This window comes from Protomyctophum bolini, assembly GCF_963924005.1.
Source record: "Protomyctophum bolini genome assembly, chromosome: 1".
Taxonomy (NCBI): Eukaryota; Metazoa; Chordata; class Actinopteri; order Myctophiformes; family Myctophidae; genus Protomyctophum; species Protomyctophum bolini.
Genome location: NC_137862.1, coordinates 9,476,078 through 9,500,894, shown reverse-complemented (window position 1 = coordinate 9,500,894; position 24,817 = coordinate 9,476,078). Strand labels below are relative to the sequence as shown.

At 41.9% G+C, this 24,817-nt stretch overlaps 1 protein-coding gene across 2 annotated transcripts in view; it reads left to right on the top strand.

Moving 5' to 3' along the window:
- uacab (uveal autoantigen with coiled-coil domains and ankyrin repeats b) overlaps positions 1-18,701 on the top strand; it is a 47,242-nt gene extending 28,541 nt beyond the window's left edge. For both annotated transcript variants that reach the window (XM_080758911.1, XM_080758912.1), the window contains exons 3-18: positions 240-328; positions 742-806; positions 2,233-2,290; positions 3,116-3,186; positions 3,458-3,564; positions 6,962-7,143; positions 8,215-8,252; positions 8,841-8,948; positions 9,930-9,962; positions 10,229-10,321; positions 11,293-11,323; positions 11,444-11,493; positions 12,209-14,884; positions 15,128-15,280; positions 15,620-15,685; positions 16,678-18,701. In XM_080758911.1, the coding sequence (XP_080615037.1) occupies positions 240-328; positions 742-806; positions 2,233-2,290; positions 3,116-3,186; positions 3,458-3,564; positions 6,962-7,143; positions 8,215-8,252; positions 8,841-8,948; positions 9,930-9,962; positions 10,229-10,321; positions 11,293-11,323; positions 11,444-11,493; positions 12,209-14,884; positions 15,128-15,280; positions 15,620-15,685; positions 16,678-16,749 (3,892 nt within the window). In that variant the 3' untranslated portion in view covers positions 16,750-18,701. The remainder of the gene's footprint in view (positions 1-239; positions 329-741; positions 807-2,232; positions 2,291-3,115; positions 3,187-3,457; positions 3,565-6,961; positions 7,144-8,214; positions 8,253-8,840; positions 8,949-9,929; positions 9,963-10,228; positions 10,322-11,292; positions 11,324-11,443; positions 11,494-12,208; positions 14,885-15,127; positions 15,281-15,619; positions 15,686-16,677) is intronic.
- Positions 18,702-24,817: the final 6,116 nt, after the last annotated feature.

Here is a 24,817-nt window from a genome sequence, read left to right as displayed (position 1 = left end):
AAAATAAATGTATAAAGAAAGCCACTGTTTTGTGATTTCGGAATTGTGAACTTCTGACAGCAAGGATCCATCCATTTACAATCTTACTCTTGTCTTTGTATTTCACTCTCTTATATTTCCATCTCTCACATCTTCTGAGGTGCACTTATGTACAGTACTGAGTCATGACTTATGGCTGTGCCCATTCTTTCCACTTTCTCCTCCAAAACTTCTTAACATTTTCTTGTTCTATTTGACAGCTTCCATTTGGCTTCAACTAGAGGACACATAGACTGTCTGAACCTCTTCCTGGGACACAATGTGGACATCACAGCAACTGATGCCACCGGTGAGACAGTAAACATGATCGCATCATAGTTGTGACAGTTGTGTGTAAATGGTAATGAACAATGATCATGGTTGAGAGCCGAGTTTAAATGGTAATGAATGCTATGGCGCACTGACTTCAGGGATACCTGATTCTACCCTGTGATTTACTTTGCCCAAGTCGTAATCACCATGAACACTCATGGGTGTAACCATGGATACTCATGGGTGTAACAACACTTAACCAAATGCATATATTATACTTTGGTACATGACTGTGTGGTATGAGAAAAAGATACTGTTGACTCTTCTTTCATTTGAACATAGGTTATTATTAGCCTAAAGGTGCTAAGACAAATGTATTGTCATTTTGCTAGTAGTACATAGTGTGTGCTAATATAATGTTCCGTGCATCTACATTTCCCATTTGTCTAGGTAAAAATGCTCTTCACCTGGCTTCAAGAAATGGTCATTCTCTTTGCGTGCAGAAACTCTTGCAGGTAAAGTGACTCACTCCCTGTGGAACAGTTAAGTCCTTCACTGCAAATTACATACACCTTTTTTTCTCTCCAAGGACAACACCGCCAATGACTTGTAACCTGTCAAAACAGTGTTTTTTCAGTGTTTACGCTAGATGGCGCTCTTCGCCAACCTATGAGTCACCGTTTCACTCTGACGGTGAAACAGTCTAGCAGTAACTCACGATCTAAAAAAACAGCCACCGTCCAATCCATGTCCTTTATCTCGGCTTCTATGTCGTTCCTCTCCCATTTTTGGCCAGCATGCTATTTTGAACTGACCCTAACTAGGGAACTGACTTTATTTTTCTCTCACTGAAGCACAGAGAAAACCTCTGTGTTCATCATCAACTATTGGGGGGATCGATCGTAATGGAGATAAATGTTATGTGACTACTTGCGGGATTCCATGTACAGAACATGTACTGTACAGATTGCATGCTTGAAAGTTCTGCCTCGCTGCCAAACGACAGCTATACTGTAGGCTGCTAGGGGAATTAGCTGTTGCTGGGGCAGTTCCTTGCCTCACGGCTCAGACAGCCGAGCCAACATATGATCATTCAACACCAGGTCCTGTTGAGTCACCAAGCGGATTTATGTGTTTACAGTGATAGGCTATCTCGACAACATTGTGCCCTCACAGCGTGGCTTCCCCCCTCCCCTCCCCCCAACCCTGGTATGGCAACCACCTAATAGCGGTGGGGGTGAGGTTGGGGGGCTGTTGGTGGTGTTGACAAGCTCGCCCTCCTGCAAACCTGTCGTCCATTCTAGGTGCCGTCATCACGCTGCAGATAGCAGCCGGACACCTAACCCCCCCCCCCCCTCCCAAAACAACCCCCAACTCCTTCTGACAACCTGAACCCTTGAGGTATAGGATTTCTTCCCTTTACGCTACTGCCCCCTACCCCCCTTGTTATTTGACCGTGCTGCTCGCTTTTGGACCTTGTTGCTGGAGAGAGAAAGGTTTTTTATAGTGGGGGCCCCGAGCTACAGTAGCTTGCCCACAAGCTAGCTCAGGCTACATATACATAAGGCATTGAGTCCTCAAAGCGTTCATTGCGAGCCCTCATCGCCGTGGTAGTAAAGTGTCATTTGGTGAGTGACAGGTGTATGGGGAGATATCGTGGCGTTATAATGGACCCTCTAGCCTGACTTGACCTGTCTGTTGTTGGGCCTCATATTCACAGCCGCATCGACAGCCACCACCGCAGTTGTACCACTTTAACAGTTTTCTCCACAGCTGTGAAAGATGTCAACCAGAAATGTTATTCTGTTCAGTGCTTGAGTCAAATCTAAGTTACAAGCCTTGTTCACGATTGTTTATTTTAGTCGTTATTTTGGTATACATGAACAACTTTGCAAACTTGTGAGCTTTTTCAGAAACTCTCTTTATCATGTCTTTCCACAGCACAATTGTCCCGTTGGAAATGTTGATCTACAGGGGAGGACAGCGCTGCATGATGCTGGTAAGAAAACTCATGTCTCTTCTCCACAATTACCCTCTTAATTAATACCCGCCAAGACGGTGCCAACAGCACATTGCCAGAAAAGGTAAACAAGGAAGTGAATGTTCTTGTGCATCTCCGTGGTTACTTCATCTTCCAAACCAATTCGACCATTGATTTCCGCAAAGGTACGCAAAGGGAAACTGTTTGTTTTGACGTCACAATTACACCACGCTTGTCATGCGACGCACCGGTTCACACGCACAAAGCATACATTGACCTTTACTAGAAGGCTTTCTTACCTTTTATTTGTAGTTGTTACATCCCCACCAAAGAGGTCCAGGTGTTATTTTGTCTATTTCCCCTACCATAACATAAGCCCTCAATGAATTGAATTGAATTGAATTGCATTGAATTGAATGGAGCATTGGGGTGTTGTGCTAGTAAATTTGCTTATTTCCATCTCTCAAAAATCAATAATTCATAATGTAAATGGTATCCCAAGCAGCACACTTTACTACTTATTTCGATGCAAATAAGCGAATTAGCACAAAAACCCAACTCCCATTATATTATATTGGGGGATATAGCCAATAATGCACTTTTGCACAAAATAACACCTGGACCTCTTTGGTGGGGACGTAACAACTACAAATAAAGGTAAGAAAACCTTCTAGCATGGAATTCTCCTTTAACTCTTGGAATTAAATGTAATCTCCCAACAAAGTCGATGCTTGCCCTATAATTTGTTGCAGATATTGAGGCCGTGCACATTCTCATGTCATGGATTTGATGTTGCTAAATGGGGTGAAATGATCAAAGTTGTTGTGCTCTTGTTTTCTACAGTCATGGCCGGATGCTCCTCCAGTGTGAAGCTTCTCTGCGACAGTGGAGCTTCTGTGAACGCCACTGATTTTGTGAGTACTGTCATTTTCTCGCGTTTGTGAATTTGCAAATTGTTGTGTATTCTGTGTTTCAGTTGTAGTTATTGTTATTGTTACTGTTGTATTGTAGTTACGGTTGACACTGGAGTGTTTTTCTTCACAAGTTGTGAATAGAGATTGATTGATTAATTTCAAGTAAATATTTACTGTGGAGGCTAAATGCATGACTGCTTTACTGTTTTTGTATTTTGAGTGGTGAAGATTGTGAGGCTGCTGATGGGGTTTATGTGCACTTGTTTTTCAGGATGGGAGGACCCCTCTGGTGCTGGCCACCCAGATGTGCCATCCACGCATCTGCCAGCTGCTGCTGGAGCGAGGGGCAGACATCACCTCCTGTGACAAACAAAACAAGTAAAGAAAATCACATTATGGCACCTAGATGTTTCAGTGAACTCGGTGAAAGTGATTATGCGAGAGACAGCGAGATGAATTCGTGGCGGTGACGACTCGCCACGACCTATTTTTTTACGCCATGACGTATTCTTCATTATCCGCCATGGCAGAACAAAATCCGCCATGGCGAGTACAGAATTCGCCGTGGCGGGGACTCGCCACGACCTATTTTTTTACGCCATGACGTATTCTTCATTATCCGCCATGGCGGAACAGAATCCGTGGCGAGTACAGAATCCGCCATTGTTTATTTTTTTTTTGCGTGCCGTGGTGCAGGTTTTATTGTCCTAGTATTACTATTCTCGGAATTATTTCATCCTCTTGTAGCGTAACGGTTAGCGCTCTCGCCCCTATAGTCAAGGCACTGTGCCGGGACAGGTTCGATTCTTGCAAAAAACAAACTTTTTTTTTTTAAAGTTATTTTTTTACCCGTACATACAGTGTGTGTGCGTGCGTGCGTATACAGTGTGCGTGCGTGTATGCGTGCGTGCGTATACAGTGTGTGTGTGTGTGTGTGCGTGCGTGCTTCATCGTATTTATTATTATTATTATTAATATGCAGGTAATAATAATAAATACGATGAAGCACGCACGCACGCATATACAGTGTGTGTGCGTGCGTATACAGTGTGCGTGCGTGTATGCGTGCGTATACAGTGTGTGTGTGCGTGCGTGCTTCATCGTATTTATTATTATTATTATTATTATTAATATGCAGGTAATAATAATAAATACGATGAAGCACGCACGCACGCATATACAGTGTGTGTGCGTGCGTGCGTATACAGTGTGTGTGCGTGCGTGCTTCATCGTATTTATTATTATTATTATTATTATTAATATGCAGGTAATAATAATAAATACGATGAAGCACGCACGCACGCATATACAGTGTGTGTGCGTGCGTGCGTATACAGTGTGTGTGCGTGCGTGCTTCATCGTATTTATTATTATTATTATTATTATTAATATGCAGGTAATAATAATAAATACGATGAAGCACGCACGCACACACACACACACACACTGTATACGCACGCACGCATACACGCACGCACACTGTATACGCACGCACGCACACACACTGTATGTACGGGTAAAAAAATAACTTTAAAAAAAAAAAGTTTGTTTTTTGCAAGAATCGAACCTGTCCCGGCACAGTGCCTTGACTATAGGGGCGAGAGCGCTAACCGTTACGCTACAAGAGGATGAAATAATTCCGAGAATAGTAATACTAGGACAATAAAACCTGCACCACGGCACGCAAAAAAAAAATAAACAATGGCGGATTCTGTACTCGCCACGGATTCTGTTCCGCCATGGCGGATAATGAAGAATACGTCATGGCGTAAAAAAATAGGTCGTGGCGAGTCCCCGCCACGGCGAATTCTGTACTCGCCATGGCGGATTTTGTTCTGCCATGGCGGATAATGAAGAATACGTCATGGCGTAAAAAAATAGGTCGTGGCGAGTCGTCACCGCCACGAATTCATCTCGCTCCACCTGGATTATGCGTTGTGTGTTCAGATCAAAGTTTTGGCGATGAGACCAAATGTTTGTAAGCACAAAATGTATACTATGGTGTCACATGCTCACCAGCTCAGTGGCATTGTGGTTAGAGTGTCCGCCCTGTGACTGGGAGGTCAGGGTTCGATCCCCAGCCGGGTCATACCAAAGACGGTAAAAATGGGACCCAATGCCTCCCTGCTTGACACTCAGCATCAAGGGGTGGATTGGGGGTAAGTCCCTGTGACATACTAGCGTCATGTCCAGGGGGTGTACTTGTACATCATGCTGCCTCACGCTACAGAAACAGGAGATAGGCTCCTGCCCTATGGGCCCCATGGCTCGGCAAGGCGACTTACTTACTGTCACATGCTGAAAATAATGTTGTGATGTGTTCTTGTCTTCTTGAGTTATAAAAATATCAACCATAATATTACTAACTATTACATAATGTGTAACATTCCAAGTAATTTTAGAGCTTAATGTCAAAACTGCCTGCACAGGGTCAGAGAGTTTAAACACAATCAGCCCCAGGATTTCTTTCAAAATAGCAGCCCGGGGTGCCGCGCAGATATGGCAGCTTTTACTCTGAAAGCCCCCTCTTCCGTTCCGTACAAAAACCGGGAGGAATAATGTTGCTTGCTTACCTCGCTATGATTGCGATAAAGTAGCTGAATAATCCCTCCCTCGCGTTCATATTTTGAACGAGCGACATGTTGAAGTGAGAAATAAAGAGCTTAGTATATCCATTTGGTCAAAACCAGAGAGAGCTAGGATACGAGGCATTCTTCCTGAGCCGTAAACAGGGAAGTGAACGGCAACGAACATACGCGAACAGCAGGGAATATGGTGCAGGACGCATACACACGTATACACACGTGTACACGTCCTCGCAATCGGTTGGATTAGCTATGACGTTTCTACACGTCTTTGCGGTCTAAAATGGGTTAAAGAAACATAATCAATCATGCTCATCTGTGCCTGTAAATTGAACACAGAGTGAGAAAGAAAGTGTTATGTGTGCACCACTGTCCAAGACGTTTCCACCGATGTGCCACACTCACAGATCTGCTATTTTCACCAAATGTTTGCTTATGCCCAGAAAAGGATGCTATAGTTCATTTTACCGTTCATTTTAGACCAGCTGCCGCGTCCATGTTACTTTCCCTTTAAAAAATTACTTTATCTCTGAAGCCGGGAATGCATGGACGTCTCCTTGTAGTTTTGTAGTCTTTTTCAATTCTATTGTCGAGGATTTCTGAGAAGTAAACATTTAATAATGTCCCTTCTCCATGCTATGATTCTGCCTAAAGGACTTTGGGACTGCTCAGATTCTTTAGTGAGGATTCACATGATTGTCGTGTCTTATGTAATCTATTTTACTTCCTTTGTTTGTTTGCTCAGCTATGCCTAGTACTGTTCTCAGCTCTTATCTGACCTAATCAATCAACAGACCTCCATGTGACGTGCAACATCTGTTTCCTAGTTGTAGCTGTGGGCAGGTATAAAAATGAAAATCTATGTTGTTCAATGAGCCATACTGGATTTCCATTGCATTGACAGGTCATGTACGTTTTGGCTCCTTACTCGAGTAAAATCACTCATACTTTTGTCTGAATTCTCGTATTGCCCATTTGTGTATATTATGTTTGAGCACCCAACTACAGATCCTGCATTCACATTATTCTGTGAAGTTTCTCAGAAAGACCTCAGATTTGAGGGTGTCTTTCATAAAACTGCCGTAGGTTTTAAAAGGCCTTTTAAAAATCGGCCTCAGGTCTAAATGGGTTAAGGAAGAGTTGTCTAATATACCAGTGTCTCACACTGTCCTTCTGTGTGTCGCCCTCAGAACAGCTCTGATCCTGGGCTGCGAGTATGGCTGTAAAGATGCAGTTGAAGTGCTGTTGAAGAACGGTGCTGATGTGTCTGCGGTGGATAGCTTGGGACACGACTCTTACCACTATGCTCGCCTCAACAAGAACCAGGATTTGGTAGCCATGATAAAAACCCACCTCGACAATGCCACCAAAGGTCAGATGTCAACACTCACTAACCTTTGTTAACCACTTAGGTGGTCTTTACACGAGAACGGTGTTCATAGGAAACGGCAAAATAAAGTATCGTTTGCTGGGGTCCCTTTAGACGAGTACAGCGTTTTGGGGAGGTGAAAACGCAACAAAGTGAAACCACCTTCCAGAGTGGAAATCTTTGAGAACGCCGTTTTTACCAGTTTTGCCGTGTAATCAGGCAAAACGGCGAATCCGCAAAACCTGTGACATCATGGCTCACGTTGGCTCACAACGCATATGTTTATTACATTGATGCAGAGCCATATATGATATAATGGAGTTCCTACAATGAACAAGCCTGCTCCCTCCTCGCCTACAAAGCGCCGCTCATCAGCGATGGTGAATGTAAAACCATGATGTAAATAAAATGCCCCCTTTCTGATAAGCGGCAGCAGTGTTTATGTAGCCTAATGTGTTATAAAATATATAACCATCCCATGGCACGCTCTGCCTGCATGCTCTGGGGCCTGTGTGTCACCTCGATGCGTTATAGAAAGCAGACGGCGAGCGACGGCCACAACCCCGTTGTGTTCTGGAAGCGTCATTCAAAACCCCGATAGGGTTGCGTGAAGGCAGCGCTATTTGGCAGCCCGTTACCGCCACCTAGCGACATTATAGCGTTTTCATAAAAACTGAGAATGCAACGGGACTTTGCCGTTTTATCTGTAGATGGTTGCCATCTAAAAGAGGCCTTAAACCCTTTATATTATGTTGAACGAGGTCCCCCAAGCGTCTATACATTGCCCCTAAATGTTTTTCCCACTACACGAAATGTCTTTGCTGAAAATAGTTGATTTGCAAGGACACAATCGGCTAAGTAATAGATTTTAGGATGATGTCAGTTCACAGCTATTATGACATGCTCAGAATACAGATGTTTGTGTTCTTGTGGTTAAAACGTTGTCTTCATCTCCAGCTTTGATGCATTCACTCTGTACAGTGTGTTTTATCGTGTCCTGCGAGTGTTTATAACCATTGTTGTTCTCACGAATGTTGAATCCAAGCTTTCATTCTTTTTTTTTTATCTTTACAGAGAAAGATTCTGCAAAGCTGGAACAGAGAAGGCGTCAGGTAACCCAACAGCTTCCACATGTCTAATCCTTCTATATTCCATAGTGCGTGTACTATAGTGAGTAAGGAGCTCTCACTGCAAACAGCTAAGTGCATTGACCCCATGCAGTTAGCATACTTATTGGCATCCTTCTTTAACATGGTTGGACACACTATCAGTATCCACCCCAAGGAAATCTTTGACTGTCAGTCTATTGCGCATTACTGCCCTCTAGTGATTATAGTCAGTAACTGTTGAGAGAGAGAGAGAGCCTTGTATAGCAATTGGATGTGTTTCTAAATGGTTGGCAATAATGGAATGATCACAGCAAGGCTAAAGGATCAGATCATTAATGTGAGTTCCATTACCACGTAGGATTTCTTCCAGTAAGCTTCAAACCAGAATTAAGAAAGCTCTGTGTTTGATATGCAAGTCCAAATGCATAGCCACCAATATGTGACAAACTCTAAAGCTGACCTGATCCATCACACATCCCTTGATTCTGTGATAAATCATCATTAGGCATTGATGAACGTTATGTGTTTGACTTCACAGGATTGGTACATGTAGTAATGATGCTGTGTGTATGTGGTGTGTGTGTGATTCAGGACCTAGAGAGGCAGAATGAGAGTCAGCAGGAGAGTCTGAGGAAATTCCACCAGGAGCAGAGGCTTCTGCTGGACAAGGTCACCATACTGCAGCATCAGCTCTCACAGGTAATATACCAGGGGAGCAGTCAGACAGATATTTCGTGAAGCCACTAAGGAAATCGGGACTTCCTGAAAGTTCATATAATGGCCTGTTGTGGCGCTGTCATTGGGCCCAAAAAACCCATAGCTCCATAGAGGTCCATGTATTTGGGCCCAACTTCACCTAGACTGTATTACCTTAATAAACATGGTCATGAATACTTTCTGCTTCCAGTCACTAGTTTAAAGTCTCATTTCTCATGTCATAATATTCTTTTTGGAAAATTCTAGAAAATATGAAATCTAGAAATATGGCGAGTTACAGTGCAAGGAATTACAGGCTTCATTTTACGTCCATGTTAGACCCGGGGAACGCTTTGTCCATATTTTTTACAGTATGGTATATACACAAAATACAAAGGTATTTATTCATTTTTGTCTTTGTTTTGTTTTTGTAATGTATTGTTGCCCCCTGCCCCCCCTTCCACAAAAAGGACCACAATGGAAACAAGCCTGCAGGCTTTCTTGTGTTTTTATCCCTTTTAATTCATTTTCAATAAACTAATCAATCAATCAATCAATGAAATACAGTACAGAACACACAACACCTACCTTTCACTCAACCAGTCGGACTTGCTTTGCATGGAGACCTCAGCCAGTTTACCATGCCTTACACGTTTTCAAAATGTGAAAAATAAAATACAATTGTCATAAACATAGTCCCATATAATCAAATAAACATAAAATGTAGTGAAACCCCAAATAAATAACGATTGGTAAATAATAGAGGAACAATTTGGGAGGCGGCAGGCATGGGGTTATTTGATTTGAAAAGCAACCTTTTAGCCATGTTCTCCAAGTAGGCATTCCCAACATGGTATTACATTGGCATCCCTATGGAGCACTGTCTAAGGTCATTGAAAACAGGAAGATGTACTTTTGGCAACAGAATAGATATATATGAATAACATTTGATAACACGGCTCTGATGTTCTTGTTCCCCTGCAGGAAAAAATAACGGTGGAAGACATTCACAAGGAGGTACAGTACTAGCAAAGCATGAAGCCCTTACATTAATAGATTACATGTCAGGACATTATTCCGTTTCTGTTACTTGTTGGAATATAATTCCACAAACCACAAACCATGGTCAAAACATATACAATAACTTTACAGTACCAAGGGGTTGAATATAGTAATTTCAACCCCTTAATGTAGCATGGAAACCTAGTGTTTCTACTGTTTACAACTATAAAACTACAAAAAAAAACAATACTACTTTGTGTGTTTTTGTTTTACCGAATCAGAGGGAACAGCTCAAAGTCTTACTTGGTGCCAAAGAGAGAGAGGAGGGGACGCGAGGCTTGGAAACGGTCAAGGTCCAGCTCCGGAGCACCTTGGTCAGTAACCCTAATGGGCCTAAACATTAACATTCTGAGATGAGTTCTGTGGGGATTTGGTGTTCAGAACTCATGTGTTTATTTGAGGGTCCTATGCCCAGCTTTGTGTGTTTTTGTGTGCCCCATATCGATGATTTTATTGTCTGAGCAATATATATACCCCATAGCGATGATTTGATTGGCTGAGCACGGAATGTGATGTATGATGATAAGATACCTATCTTCTCCATATTTGAATCATACATTGAGGAGAATCTTTCAGATTCCATTCCCATTTTGCTAAAAAAGGCCACAACAAATCAAAGAATCGATCTTCCCCATATTTTAATCACTCATTGAGGAGCATTTAATCAGCATAGAGCCAAAAGCTATTTCACTTCCACCCATATAGGACACCACAATTGCTACAAATGTCACTGCTTGTTGTGTCTATATGTATGTCACTGTCTAGTTGCAGCTTTGGCAATACGTTATATCGTAAATAAACATAGACCATTTTCCCATCAATGGCTATTTTCTTTGGTTTGGTGTTTTCTACATTTTCAAGTCAATAAAACATTGCTAAACGACGAAACGTACCAGAATAACTGAAACATTACTGAAACAACATTGTGCACATTTGGTTCGTAAATTGATCTACTCTCAGCTATACTTCAAATCAATGTACTCTTTAAAATGTATTTAAAACACGATAGCTTTGACAAAGAATAATCACAATCATATTTAGCAGACTGGCTTACCTTTATCAAACAATGTTTGAGTCTGCAAGTAGATTTTCATAACTTACTGAAATAAATGGAATCCAATGGTTTCCTTGAAAATCAAATAAAGTATGGTATGCTTTGCAAAGTTATGTCAAGAATGCAGTCAGACATCATAGTAAATGGGCTAAACATACAAGAAAACTAGTTGAATAATATGCATGTTACTTACAGTAGTTTAGTCAACTCAATCTATTTTTGTGTTCACAGGGGGATTATGCTGGACAATCTGTAATCAAAGGTGAGCTTTGTTTAATTACAAATTCAGTTGCAAGATTACAGATTATCATGTCTCAACGGCAACACCATCAGAAAAAGTTAATTTGACAATAATGATGCTTTGCACTTGTCTCTTTTGCAGGCAAAGAGAACATTCTGGTCAAGCAGTCTCACAGCTTGGATTCTGATAAAGTAAGCATCTTGGTGGCTCAGTTTCATGTGGTTTACAAATTAAAAAAATAAAAATACACTGTAAATGTGTGTTAGTGATTCTGTAAGCTTCAGTGTGCTTATAGCAAGATCTTTTATAATAATTCTGATGAAATCCCTATCTGAAACAAAAGGTTAATATCAGCCCTTCAGCGAAATAAAAATCACAGTGAAGTGAGGGGCGCTAATATATTACAGTCTAACTCATGTTGATTAGGTTATGTAATGGCGATGTAAAACAAACGGTGCAAACGCAAACATTAAACGCCATTAACAATAAAGAGACAATATGACGTAAATTACACATAATGACGTACATTTTCCCTTCGTTGTCAATGGCGTTTACAAAACAAACATTGAACTAAAGACAAACATTAAACCTGTGTATCAAAAATAGAATTAATTCCCGTAGCCACAGGAAAGAATCTTGGTTTAAAAACAAAATTCAAGTATCTCGAGAACCAACCAACTTCGATAGGCGGTTGTCCAGAACCGCCTATCTGGCCAATACACCCATACAGAACCACTGATCCAATACACCCATACAGAACCACTTATCCCACTGCTATGGCCACGGAATGATGCAAGTTGTAAATGCATTCCCCACCCAGTTATGCAATACCCGTTGTACCCGCCTCGAGATTTTGCAGATTTATTGTAAGATGAATATTTAATGAAGTGTTTTTACTTCTTGTAGCTGCTCCAGAATCCCAGCACATCACGTTCCATGTCTAGACCCTTGGAGTTGGGCCAAGCACACAGTGTGGGCTGGGACCTGCCTGAGATGGATGCCCTCCGACGAGAGCTTGATGCAGTGAGGAGAAGGCAGCAGGCAGCTGAGGATGAGACTGCACGGCTTCAAGCACTTCTCTCCTGCAAGAATAAGGAGTGCCAAGAGTTGTTCCAGAGCCGAGACACCATCCAGAAGCAGGCTGATCAGCAGGTGCAAGAACTAGAGGATGCCTTGGGCGATGTCCAGAAGAGAATGCTGGATTCTGAGTGTAAAGTCAAGCAGCTGCAGGCACATGTGGTGACAGTCAAGGAGCACTTGGGAGGCATAGCAGCTGAAGAACTCCGTAGCCAGCTGCGAGATGTGAAGGGTAAATATGAAGGAGCTTCAGCTGAGGTGGGTCGTGTACGCAACCGCCTCAAACAGAGCGAGAAAGCCTTGGAGGAGTACAAGAGCAGTGAAGGTCAGCTGGCGGCTGATGTCGAAAGGCTCAGCCAGGATATGAGCGCCGTAGCAGCCGAAAGGGATGAGCTGGCAGAGGCCTTGTTAGAGATGGAAGCCCAGCTGAAGGAGACAGGGACTACTAAACAGGTCGCCACAGTGCCAGCTGAGAAGTTTGACAACATGAAGAACCTGCTGTCCAACGCAGTGGACGAGAAGGAGCGCCAGCTAGCCGAGCTGAGGGAAGACTATGATCGTGTGCTAGAGGAGATAGCTGAACTCCACCGGGAGGTCGACAACCCGTCGTCCCAAGGGTCCGTGTCCGCTGAGGAGCACCAGAAGATCAGGGCCACTCTGGAGGAGCACAACGCCTCGCTGAAAAGGAGACTCGCTGACGTGACCGCCAAGAGTCAGGCGCTGATCCAGGAGGTCGAGGAGAGCGAGGAAGAGAGGGAGATTCTCCGGGAGCAGCTGGATGAACTCAACAGTAGGATCGAGGCAGAATTTATACCCGTCGGGGACCATGAGGAAGCTGGGAGGACTATGGTCAAAGCCATGGAGGAACTGGAGGACAAACTGGTAGAAGCCAGTGAACGGTATGGCAAAGCAGAAGCGGAGATCCAGCCGCTTCACACTGAGAACAGCTCACTGAGTGAGAAGATGACCAGTCTCCAAAGTGCCAACATGACACAGCAGTCTGAAATGGACGATCTAATGTCTCAAAACACTGAGCTGCTGCGGGAACTGGAAATGCTGCAGAAGAAATGTGAAGATAGAGAAAATGAATTGGTATGTGTCTCGGTGCAGAGTGAGTCTATGAAACAGAGCCTGGAGGGAGACTACGTACCCAGAAACCTGCACGAACACATGAAGATGGAGCTGAGCGCTGCTTTGGAGAAGGCAGAGGCCGAGATGTTGAAGTTGGAAACCAAGGAGAAAGAAGGCGGGGAAGAGCTGAGAAATGTGAAAGACGGAAGTGACAAGTTGAAGGAAAAGTTGAAGAAAGTTATGTCGGAGGTGGAAAAGGACTATGTGAGCTTAAAAGTCCATGAGGCTCTCAGGGAGGAGCTGAGTGCTGCCGTGGCGGATGCAGAAGGCCGTGTGAAGGAGGTGTCCGCGATGTATCTGTTAGCCCAAGAGGAAATGGTGAAGCTGAACCAGGAGCTGGAGGCTCAGAAAGGAGAACTGGACACTATACACGAGGCCATCCAGGCCAAGTTCATCCCACTGGCAGCCATCGAGGAGAGAGAACGTTCTTACAATGCCAAATTAAAGGACTTGACAGGAAAGGTGTTGGACATGGAAGAGAAATGCAACAGGGAGAAGTCTGTTGGAGAGCACCACAAACAGGACAAGGAAAAACTGGAGATTGAGATGGAGTCTCTTCGAATGAGATTAGAAGCTGCATCTGTTACTAGTGAACAACACAAGGAAGTGGAAGTGAACTACAAGGGCAAAATGGAGGACCTGACCATTAAGTTGAGTGACCTAGAGCAACAGAACAAGCAGGTGACTGTCCACAGAAATGAGCTTGTAGAGCAGAATGCCAGCTACATTGCAGAGAGGCAAAACCTCCAACAACGCCTTGAATCAAAGGTTGCCCAGCTAGAAAACTATGAGACTGAGCTCAGAACCCTCAGAGACACTGTGCACCAAACTCAGACTGAATGTAAAAAATCAAAGGAAGAGACCCAAAGGGCTTCCACCTTGCAAAAGGAGCTCCAGGAGCGTTTGGGAGGTCAGGCCACCCTCCTCCAGCAGCACGCCCAGACCAAGGGAGCCCTAGAGGCTGAAGTGGCCAAACTCCACCTGGCCCTCCGCGAAGAGGAGGAGACCAACGCTCAGAGGGCCGACGACATCACAGCCCTGCAGTCGGAGCTGCTCCGAGCTACACAGGCTCTTGAAGAGCTCCGTGGCAAGGAAGACCAAATGAACCAGCTGAAGTCAGAGAAGCAGCGGCTAGAAGAGGAAGTCGCTGACCTCGGCAACAAACTGTTGGGGCTGGCTGGACAGTGTGACCAGGCGAGGGAGGCGGAGTCCAGGGCCAGAGCAGAAAGGGACACTGTGCAGCAGAAAGGCCAGGCCATCGAGAGAGAAACCAGGGATCTGAAGGAGAGGTGTGACCATTCACTGAGCACCATCGGAAATCTGCAACAGAGGATCCAGATGTCAGCTGAGCAGACTGAAGTCAAGGACAAGAAGGTGGGTAGTAAACTCAACATCCATGGGTGTGTGGTACCACTCAGCAACATTAAAAAAGGACAAGGACAGTGCCTCAATTACATCAATTGATTTTGGCCAGAAACGGGAAAGGTTTCATTCTGGGATGGCGCGTCCAACTCCTCCTTTGCTATACTTTATATCCAGTTTTGGCAATAACTGACATTTTTTAAGTTGTGTAATAGTGTATTAATATCAGTGTTAACAGCTGTGTGTTTTTCTCAGATCACAGAGTTGCTGACAGACGTCGAGCGTTTAAAGCAGGCTCTGAACGGTTTGTCCCAGCTGGCATATGCAGGCAATGCCCCCAACAAGAGACAGACGCTGCATGTGGATACACTCCAAGCCCAAATCAAAACCCTCCAGCAACAGCTGGCTGTAAGTAGGCACATAATACACATTGATATAATGTCTGGAAGAACTCTGGTGGAAGATATTATTTCGTTGTTGTCGGGCAGAAACCTTGCATCTAAAAAACAATTCTTCATATATTAATGCCCTACTTTGTCCATACTACAGTGTCACACAAAAGTTACAAAACTTGACTACAAGCTCACAGCCATTTCCTGGAAATTAACAGTTTTGGACATACAAGGTTTCCACCTGACGGCAACGATATGACTGTATCTGAAGCTTCTGTCATATCAGCACAATGACCAAAGTTCCAGAAGAATAAATGTATTTATCCGTTTCCTTTCTTCTGTTCTCTGCTGTAAGGATGCTGAGAGGCAACACAGGGACGTGGTTTCAATTTATCGAACTCATCTTCTCAGTGCAGCACAGGTACGTTACCCTGAGTCATGACAATTAAGGTTTTGGCTTGTGTGCAATACTGAATTATTATTATTATAAGTAATCACTTTCTGGTCTGTCTCTATTGGACATATATTTTGAAATGTGGCTTGTGTCACTATATGACAATGCTTTTAACCAGACTGTTCAGGGTTTCCTCCAGAAAATGCTTAGTCTAGATGGTAACTACCGGAGAAGGGTGTACGATATTCATGGAAATAATGTCATACCTTTGTATTTATGCCATATATCCCAAGAACGATACAGTATCCTGTGGGACTATGGGTTCACACTATTTTCTATTTTAAGTGTAGCAACAGTGAAAACTAAGCATTATTCAAAAGAATCATACAAGTCAATTTTGCTCTTTTGCTCTGTTTTCTTTTGACTTGAATGTGCACTTTTTATTTTTAAGTCCTCTGAGCATAAGGCAAATACTTAGTTTTGTGTGAATTGACGAACATGCTAAACATTGCTCACAAAATGACTGATTGTAGAATAAAAGGACATTAGTTAAGTAGCCTACTGCCATTTTGAATGTGGCATAAGGAGCCGACATAAATATAAAGTTTTTCATACGGAAGGCTTTATAAGCTGCTTGCTGCATTAAAACAGCAGTGAGTGTTGGTTGGGAGGAGTAGGACCAAGTCTCTGTCGCCCCTATAATTGCAGGTGAGCCAGTAGGATACAACAGCAGTGACAACACACACAAATGTGTGTGGAGAGGAATTAATTGCCATAATGACTAAATTGGAGAGAATGGGAAGCTTTCCAATCCATTGCACAATGCACATATACTACAATGAAGCTGAACTCAGTGGTATGGTGATAACTGATATACCACCACATTCTCATTTGAGGCCATAAGCATTTGTCGTAGAGAGAAAAGCCTTTCTCACAGTGGACAGTTTGCAAGTGGTCTCCTCCTGTGGAATACTGTATAAATGCATTAACCAGTGTCTATTGTTGTGTATGTCTTCCAGGGCCACATGGATGAGGATGTCCAAGCAGCCTTACTACAGATCATCCGCATGAGGCAGGAGTTTGTGTGCTAAAGTTTATCCCGGAAAAAACACAGTGCTGACTCAAATCCACCACACATCCCCTTACTACAGAGCATCCTCGCTGTGGCCCCTGTGGGTGCCACACGTACTCTGTGTGTGTGTGTGTGTGTGTGTGTGTGTGTGTGTGTGTGTGTGTGTGTGTGTGTGTGTGTGTGTGTGTGTGTGTGTCATCCAGACATGGGTCCATCTTAATAGGGAACGGAGTGTGTGTTAACTTGTTGATAGATTTCAAACAATTTTATACTATAAAGGAAAAGTCAGTTTGTGGGGAAATGATCATTGCATCTATAACATGTTAAGTTTTATTTAATTGACCAGAGGAATGTATGATTGCTCATTTCAAAATAATTTTGATTTGTTCAACTACCTACATGCAAGATCTTTCTTCAGTGTTAAATATGTGCAAAGTTCTATTAATTACCATTTCATATCTTTAATCATCTTCATTTGACTATATTAATAAGCTGAACGGGATTTATCTGACATTTTGTACATTTGTACTACCCCCCTCCCCCTTTTCCTTACTTTTGTTGAACTGAGCTCAAAGAGGTGAAATGGATAGAAATACTGTATAAGCAAAGTCCCCACCCAATGGTCACTCTACACATTTGTTATACTTAATTGATCAAACCCAGCTAAATTATCCAACTCTGTACCAACTTATTTCGTTTCAGCGATTGTCTCAACCCGTTGTGGGCACAGTTATCCTCTTTTTGTCAAAAACTAACTTCCGGCCGCTTTTTCTGTAATGCAAGTGGAAGTCATCTGATAGATGTCATTTTGGGAGCTCAAGCAAATGACTACTTGATTTAGACATACAGGTATCCTTTATACTTAACTACCGGTACTCACATAGTATGGTGAAATAGAGACTGTAGAGGGGGTTATGTTGGATTTGAGTCACGTGGTATGTTTTTTTTCTTTTCTTGAGGGACAAATAGAAACCCTTTGCTGTGTCCTACAGTTTGCAGTGGCGCATTTGTCCTTTTTGTCCAAACCAGTGTCCTCTTGTGGTGAGACTTGGCAGGCCAAGTTCATAATGTGGATGTTGACATGTCTTGCTCAGGGGTGAGCAACTCTTGCTCTGGGAAGCCCAATGTGTATGTCTCTGTTTTTGCCCCAAAACTAACTTGGTGTTGAACATAAGTTTATCTTGGAACACAATGTACATTAAAGTGTTGCTATACCCGGATTGGTTAGAAGGCATCAGGAATGCAGTTAAGGCCGATTATATATAGTAGTTGACTAGTTGTACATTGTTTGGTGTGAACTTACAGGGAATCCTCTACTATCTGCAATTGTTTTCCTCTTTTTAATACGAGAGGTAATTTGAAGTTACTGCGGCGCTCACTCTTAGAGCAAGAGTTACATACCCCTGAGCCAGCACGTCGTGACTATTCATGGTTTATTCTAGTGGTGTTGTGATTGTTGAGCAAGTCTCTTGTGCCTTTACACTGATATATTTTTTCATAGCTTTGTACTACTTTAATAAATATACACTATGTGATGATGACTATTATATTCAGCAGGTCTGGAGTAGGAGGGCACAAAACACTTGTTCAGGTTAACATTTAGGATGCCATTTAATAATAATTGACGACATCCCTTTATCTATGTGGATAGGCCACTCTTAAGGTTTACCTATTTGAAGCACTCCCAAAATGTCTTTACCTTACCATGTGAAATGTATTACTAAATGCTTTGATATGCTAGCCAAATACACTGTTGGCCACAATAAACCTCAGATAACATTGAAAAAGTACACCTGCATTTTCTATAATGTAGACGTTTTGGAATAACATTAATATTTCCCTGTCGCTCCCATTTAACAAATTCCAGTATAAAATCTAATGATATAAATCTATTTTAAATTGGTTGTTTTCTCTAGCGATGGTATTTGTGTTTGTGAATTAGTGGAGCAAAATTAATAAAAGTGCCTAACATAGAAACTGTTTTGTTGGTTTTTCTGTTCAGTAATGAATCTATCTAGCTGTAACTTTTTAATATTTTGTAGTTTCTAGTAATGCATTCTCAATGGCAATAGCCACAGAAATTTTGAAAAAAAAAGTTAGCCTCGTTTCTCATCATTTTGGACCATGGGCTATAGCCCATATCGTACGGCATACTATAGCGCGCCGTTTTTCATCATTTTTGAAGATTTGAAAAAAATGACGAAATGACAAAAACGATGGGTTATAGCCCATGTTTTTTGAAATTTTGGAAAAAAAAGTTAGCCTCGTTTCTCATCATTTTGGACCATGGGCTATAGCCCATATCGTACGGCATACTATAGCGCGCCGTTTTTCATCATTTTTGAAGATTTGAAAAAAATGACGAAATGACAAAAACGATGGGTTATAGCCCATGTTTTTTGAAATTTTGGAAAAAAAAGTTAGCCTCGTTTCTCATCATTTTGGACCATGGGCTATAGCCCATATCGTACGGCATACTATAGCGCGCCGTTTTTCATCATTTTTGAAGATTTGAAAAAAATGACGAAATGACAAAAACGATGGGTTATAGCCCATCTGAAAAGATTTGAGTTGAAAACGTTCGCTCTGAAAGAATATAATTATATTCCAAGATTTGCGACACATCTTCACAATTTTTGGGTTATTTTTTATCTATCACTAGATATATGGACATACAGTATGATTGTTTTATTGAGTATGTAAATATTGTCTGTCATATACTCTTGGATCAGCCGGCCCTGTCCAGCTGCTACAGATTGATCTATATATGTAGCCCAGTGGCATATATGCCTGTAGTTCTATGTAAATCCACCAGGTGGCACTGTCATTTTAGGAGTGCCATGTTCTGGGGGTCAAGGGTTACACTGAAAAACGTCTTGATTAATAATAAGAAGCAACCTGTGTTTGTGGGGTTTCTTTGAGAAGATCTTGATGATTGTAAACAAGAGGTGAAAGCTGAACTGGTAACTAAGTAACTCAACTTGGTTGAGTTTCTGTGTCTTTGTACTGTCTTGGAAAGGGGTGAAGCTTGGGGGACCAGTGTTTGCTCAGTGTGTGAGTTGGCCGTTCCTCACAGTTCACACTGTTTGTGATAGAGCCACTACCGTATTTAATTTAGGTTTATTTTTTGTTACAGGCTTGGATGCCATATTTGCCAAACTGTGGCATTCTTTACACAAATAAGATACACCAACACCAACTTCTTGGGAAATAAAGAACCCCAATATATGTCTGTGTCCTGTGCCCTATTTGCCAGGTTACATATAAGGCTAGTATGGGCCATTAGATTGTTTTATTACTGGAAGTATATCAGTTACCTTATCAATCTTCGCTATACCAACATTTCATTGCATATTCCATAGGATAATGTTAATTAAAATGACTCCTATATCTCTAGACTTTCCATCTACATCCCTCTCCACAACTATTAATAGACTACCTGTGTGTGTGTGTGTGTGTGTGTGTGTGTGTGGTGCACACAGCTGTGATGATCAACAGTGGATGATCCAATCACTTATCACTCTGACCAACGGACCAATGACGGACGGACTAGTTGAACAGGTGACCGGATCCAGTGGGCGTGGCTTTGGATTTAAATAGGAGCGGCCATGTTGTTTCCCAGCATGCAGTTTGGTTTGGGAGCCACTGAGCCAGGCTGGTTCACTGACTGCATGCTTTCTGGGAGCCATGCTGTTTGTTCCAAGGTAAGGAGCGTTTGTTTGAGAAACACGGTTTTAATCCTTGAACACTGTTGTATAGACATTAGAGGATTGAACACTGTTGTATAGACATTAGAGGATTTATAGGACTGTTTATTGTGACACTAAATGGACAATGTCAGGAATATTTGTCCTTTTTCATACAAACAACACTGTCTGTGTTTGAAGGCTGCCTCAATGCTTTTCCAATGGGAGGCACATGGTTTGTCCAAACACTTGTGTTTCTTTGCCCCCCTCCATCAAACACAAATGTTTGGTCAAACCATGTGCCTCCCATTGGAAAGGCATTGAGTTGGCCATCAAACACAGGCAGAGCACAGAACATGTTTGTGTTAATGAGGCCTTGGGCCTCTATCTCACAAAAAAAAACATTTGTCTTGTCTGTGTTTAATGGTTTAATTATTACTAAACGTACTAGCCTACATTGTTCATTTACCACTACAGCCATATTTTGGCTGATCTACAAGCTCACAATGCATTGTGATGTGACACATTGTGAGCTTTTGGATCTGTTATTTTCAAAAGGCCTGAGTAGAGGATAAAGTGAAATATCCCTCTAATATTATATTAATTTTACAATGTATGAAATCTGGATAAAGAGTGTAATGTTGTTTTTTTATGTGTCTTACAGGTTAATCATCTGACCTCGGTGTCATGTGTGACCTTGGATGGGGTCATCAGGAGATGGCTGGTATTGGTAATAGAGTGTCTACTCGGTTGAGCTGAAACTTCTAACGGTGTCAACGAACGCTCTTCCTGAGATTACGAGGCGAACGGTGACGATCGGGACGTATTGTGCCATACAACCTTCGCGGCTCTATTAATACCGGCTATCTTCAACCGAGCGACGGAAGCCCCCCCATGGTACGTACCGGGATTGCATGTGGCTGTAGTAGAAACTAGGGCTGTGTCAAATCTTATTTTAATTATTTTTGGGAGATAAACACTACTGAGGTTTTTAATGCGTCTTTAGTATTTCAAAGTGTCCATGATGTCATAATTGAAATAAGCTCTGGTTGCAAAAGGGGTGAAGTCTCCCTTTAATGGGTTGAATCGTTAAAGCTGCTATAAGCAATATGTCAAATGTAATTTTATTTTTTGGTATTCAGACAGCAATGGGTAAAACTAAAACACAATTTTGTCTCTGACACATCTAGCGGCCACAATTTGCATTCAAAGATTTTCCTAGATTTGTCATTGCTCGATTTGCCTGTCTACTTCCTGATTGGTTAGTCATTTCGACCGGGTTTTATTTTTCTTCGACCAATGACAAAGCTTCTAGGAACATCTTTGACTGCAGATTATGGCCCCTAGATGTGTCACAGAGACTAAATAATTTTTGGGAGTGTTTTACTCATTGCTGGCTGTCTGAATAAAATAAAAGTCATTATAATTGACATTATTGCTTATAGCTACTTTAATCACACTTTTGTGACTATATTAAAGTAAAATATTGGTGACGCAGCCCTGTCAGTGACTGTTATGACTTCCAAAATGTCATCCTGTAGGCCGACAACTAATGTTTCCTATTTTCCCTGTCATTTCAGAACGTGAAGCTGACAAGGCGACGTCTGTATTGAAGGTACAAACTCTATGCTGTTGCCGCTGCTGGGTGCTGTTAGCAGTGGAGGTACAGTAATGAACCTTTTGATTCCTGCTGCTTGTGTAAGTGGGCTACATGCTACCGTAGGCTATCGTAGGTTGTCATTCGCACCGTGTATCGTTTCACATCATTTGTGTATAATGCCACTCTACATCACATGCCACTATGGGCTATGTGATGTTTGTGTAGGCATGTGATTTATTTATCGTTTAACATAATTTACGGGTAAAGCTTTCACGTCACATCACATATGTATGTTCTGTTCTAGTGTCTGCTTTCTCTTCTTTGCTTTTAATAAAGTTATTTGTTTTGGTTGTCTCAGGAAAAAAAAGAACACTTTTATTTCTTTCTCCTTGCCTATCTATCGCCCTAGTTCTTCACTAGTGGACTGTGTACAAATGTGATGTGACGGTATGTGACTTATGTCCGGTAGCATGTAGCCTGCTTAACACTGTTTACAGCCTTCTATGCTGTAGATCTGTCCACACTAACAGGAAGAAAATTATGGCAGATTTTCTTCCTTCGTTAGTGTGTTTTGTTTAGTGCTGATATTGAAGGTAAGTGAGCGTAGTTTATTATCTTTGGCTGTCGGGCAGAAACCTTGTATCTCCATAGTTTTGTAAATTAATTTCTTTACTTGGTCATGCTACAGTGTCACACACTAAAGTAGCAAATGGCTCATCTACAAGCTCAGGATGCAAAGATCATCCATTATTGAATATAACCTATTTTTGTATGTATCGAACCATTTAAGTATAAACAAGAGCTTGTGACTAAACATTGGAACACAGATTATTATATTAATAATAAATATAATCGTATCACAGGTTTTTTTTTGTCCAGTAACTGTTTTGGACATGCACGGTTTCTACCCGACCTTTCATCTCCTCTTCTAATCTTTGCTTTAATAAAGTTATTGGTTTTTCTGGTCTCAGAGTTTTTAATCGCATTTTGCTTCATATTTTAAAGTAATTTCTTTCTTTCTTTCCTATCTATCGCTAGTTCTTCACTAGTGTATGTGGTGCGTGTGTCGGGTCATGTCTCGCGTACAGTTTCTAATCATTGATTGGAGCTGTATCGTTTCACGTCATTTGCGTTGAGTCATTTGCCGGTAGAGCGCCATCACGTCAGTTCACATCAGATATGAACACACCCTGTATGTGATGTGCATTTATGTGATTTTTTTTTTCACAGTAATTGCGGATAGCTCGTCGGTGTCGTCGCACGCCATACGAATTTTGTTCATTGCTGTTGTGTTCTAATGTCATTCGTAGTGTTGTTGTGTTCTCATGTTCATAGTGTTGCTGTATTGCTGACAAATACTGGGGTCCAAAGAATGCTGCTGCCATTGCATAATTTGCACCTCGTATAATTTATGTCAAACGTCCACAAATGGCATAAATTGTAATATTTTTTTTTTAAATGTAGGAAATTATTTTGAAAACACTAAATATAAATGTAGGAAACAAGGGACAACTGGCTAGAAAATCTTGCACCACGAAAACCTACGGCCAACTGCTTGGGCGGAGACCAAGAATCTTTTTGTTTTGTTCATGTTCATAAAGAGCTCTAAGTGAAAGTCCAGCAGCAAACCTCTAGGTCATAAGACCATTGTTGGTGCTATATTATCAGATCTAATTTGTGAGTAACGCTTCATCAAGTAAGCCCACATCACATGCCCGGTATGTGATGTGTGTTTATGTCTCGTATCATTTCACATTGGTGAGTAAGGCTTCATCACGTCATCCCCACATCACATAATGAACTTAGGGTTAGGGTAGGGTTAGGTATGTGATGTGGATTGATGTGATGTATGTCTTTTATAATGTGCGAGTGAAGCTTAATCGCGTCAGTTCACATCACATTATGTGGTGTGTATTGATGTGATTTATTTATGCTGCCATTTGCAGCTAAAACTTCATTCATGCCAGTCAGTAGGCCAGGCATTGATGATGGGCCTATGACCCAAAGGTTTTCTGCTGCAGTTTCACTTTTAGCACTTTGGAGCACTTTATGAGCACGGAAAAATAAAGATTTTCTTAGTTTATGTCAGGAGTTTTCTTTAAGGTATTTGTGGAGTGAGTCTTCTTCTTCTCGATTTCAATTTTATAAAGACATAATCATGGCTATCATTTATAGTCTATGAATCAAATTGTTATGAATGATTGCTTTTGGACATGTAAATTACAACAAAACCAACTAAGGCACTGGTGTGGTACTACTGGTTTACCAGAATGGGGTTCAACTCCCTGCGGTGCCCTCAATTTGTTGTATTTACATGGTTCATTTTCTGCTCATTGTGTTTCCTTTTCATAGATGATAACCCCCAGGTTCTTTACTGTGTTTGTACTCCCTACAGTTGGGTTACAAGTCCATTTAGGGACCAAGACCAAATGGACTCTTGGTCCCTTATTTTTCTCTTCTCCTTCCACCAAAAATGCCAGTTCTGGCTGAACCGTCGGGTTTTCGCGAAAACATATGTGACCAAATTTGACTGACTGCCATTGGATTCTTTTTGCTTTTTCATGTCTTATGAAAGCTGTGAATCATAGCTTAAAATTGATGTATCTGTTGTTCATATGGTATTTGGGTTTAGACTCAGAGACATACAGTTAAAGTTGTGTGCCCACGATGGAGAGTTTTGGAGCTTACTCGTGGAGGAAAAGTATCCAAACATCAGGACTTGTACAGCCTCGCTCACAGCGTTATTTGGCTCCACATATTTATGTGAATCAGCGTTTTCCCACATGAAGATAATTAAGTCC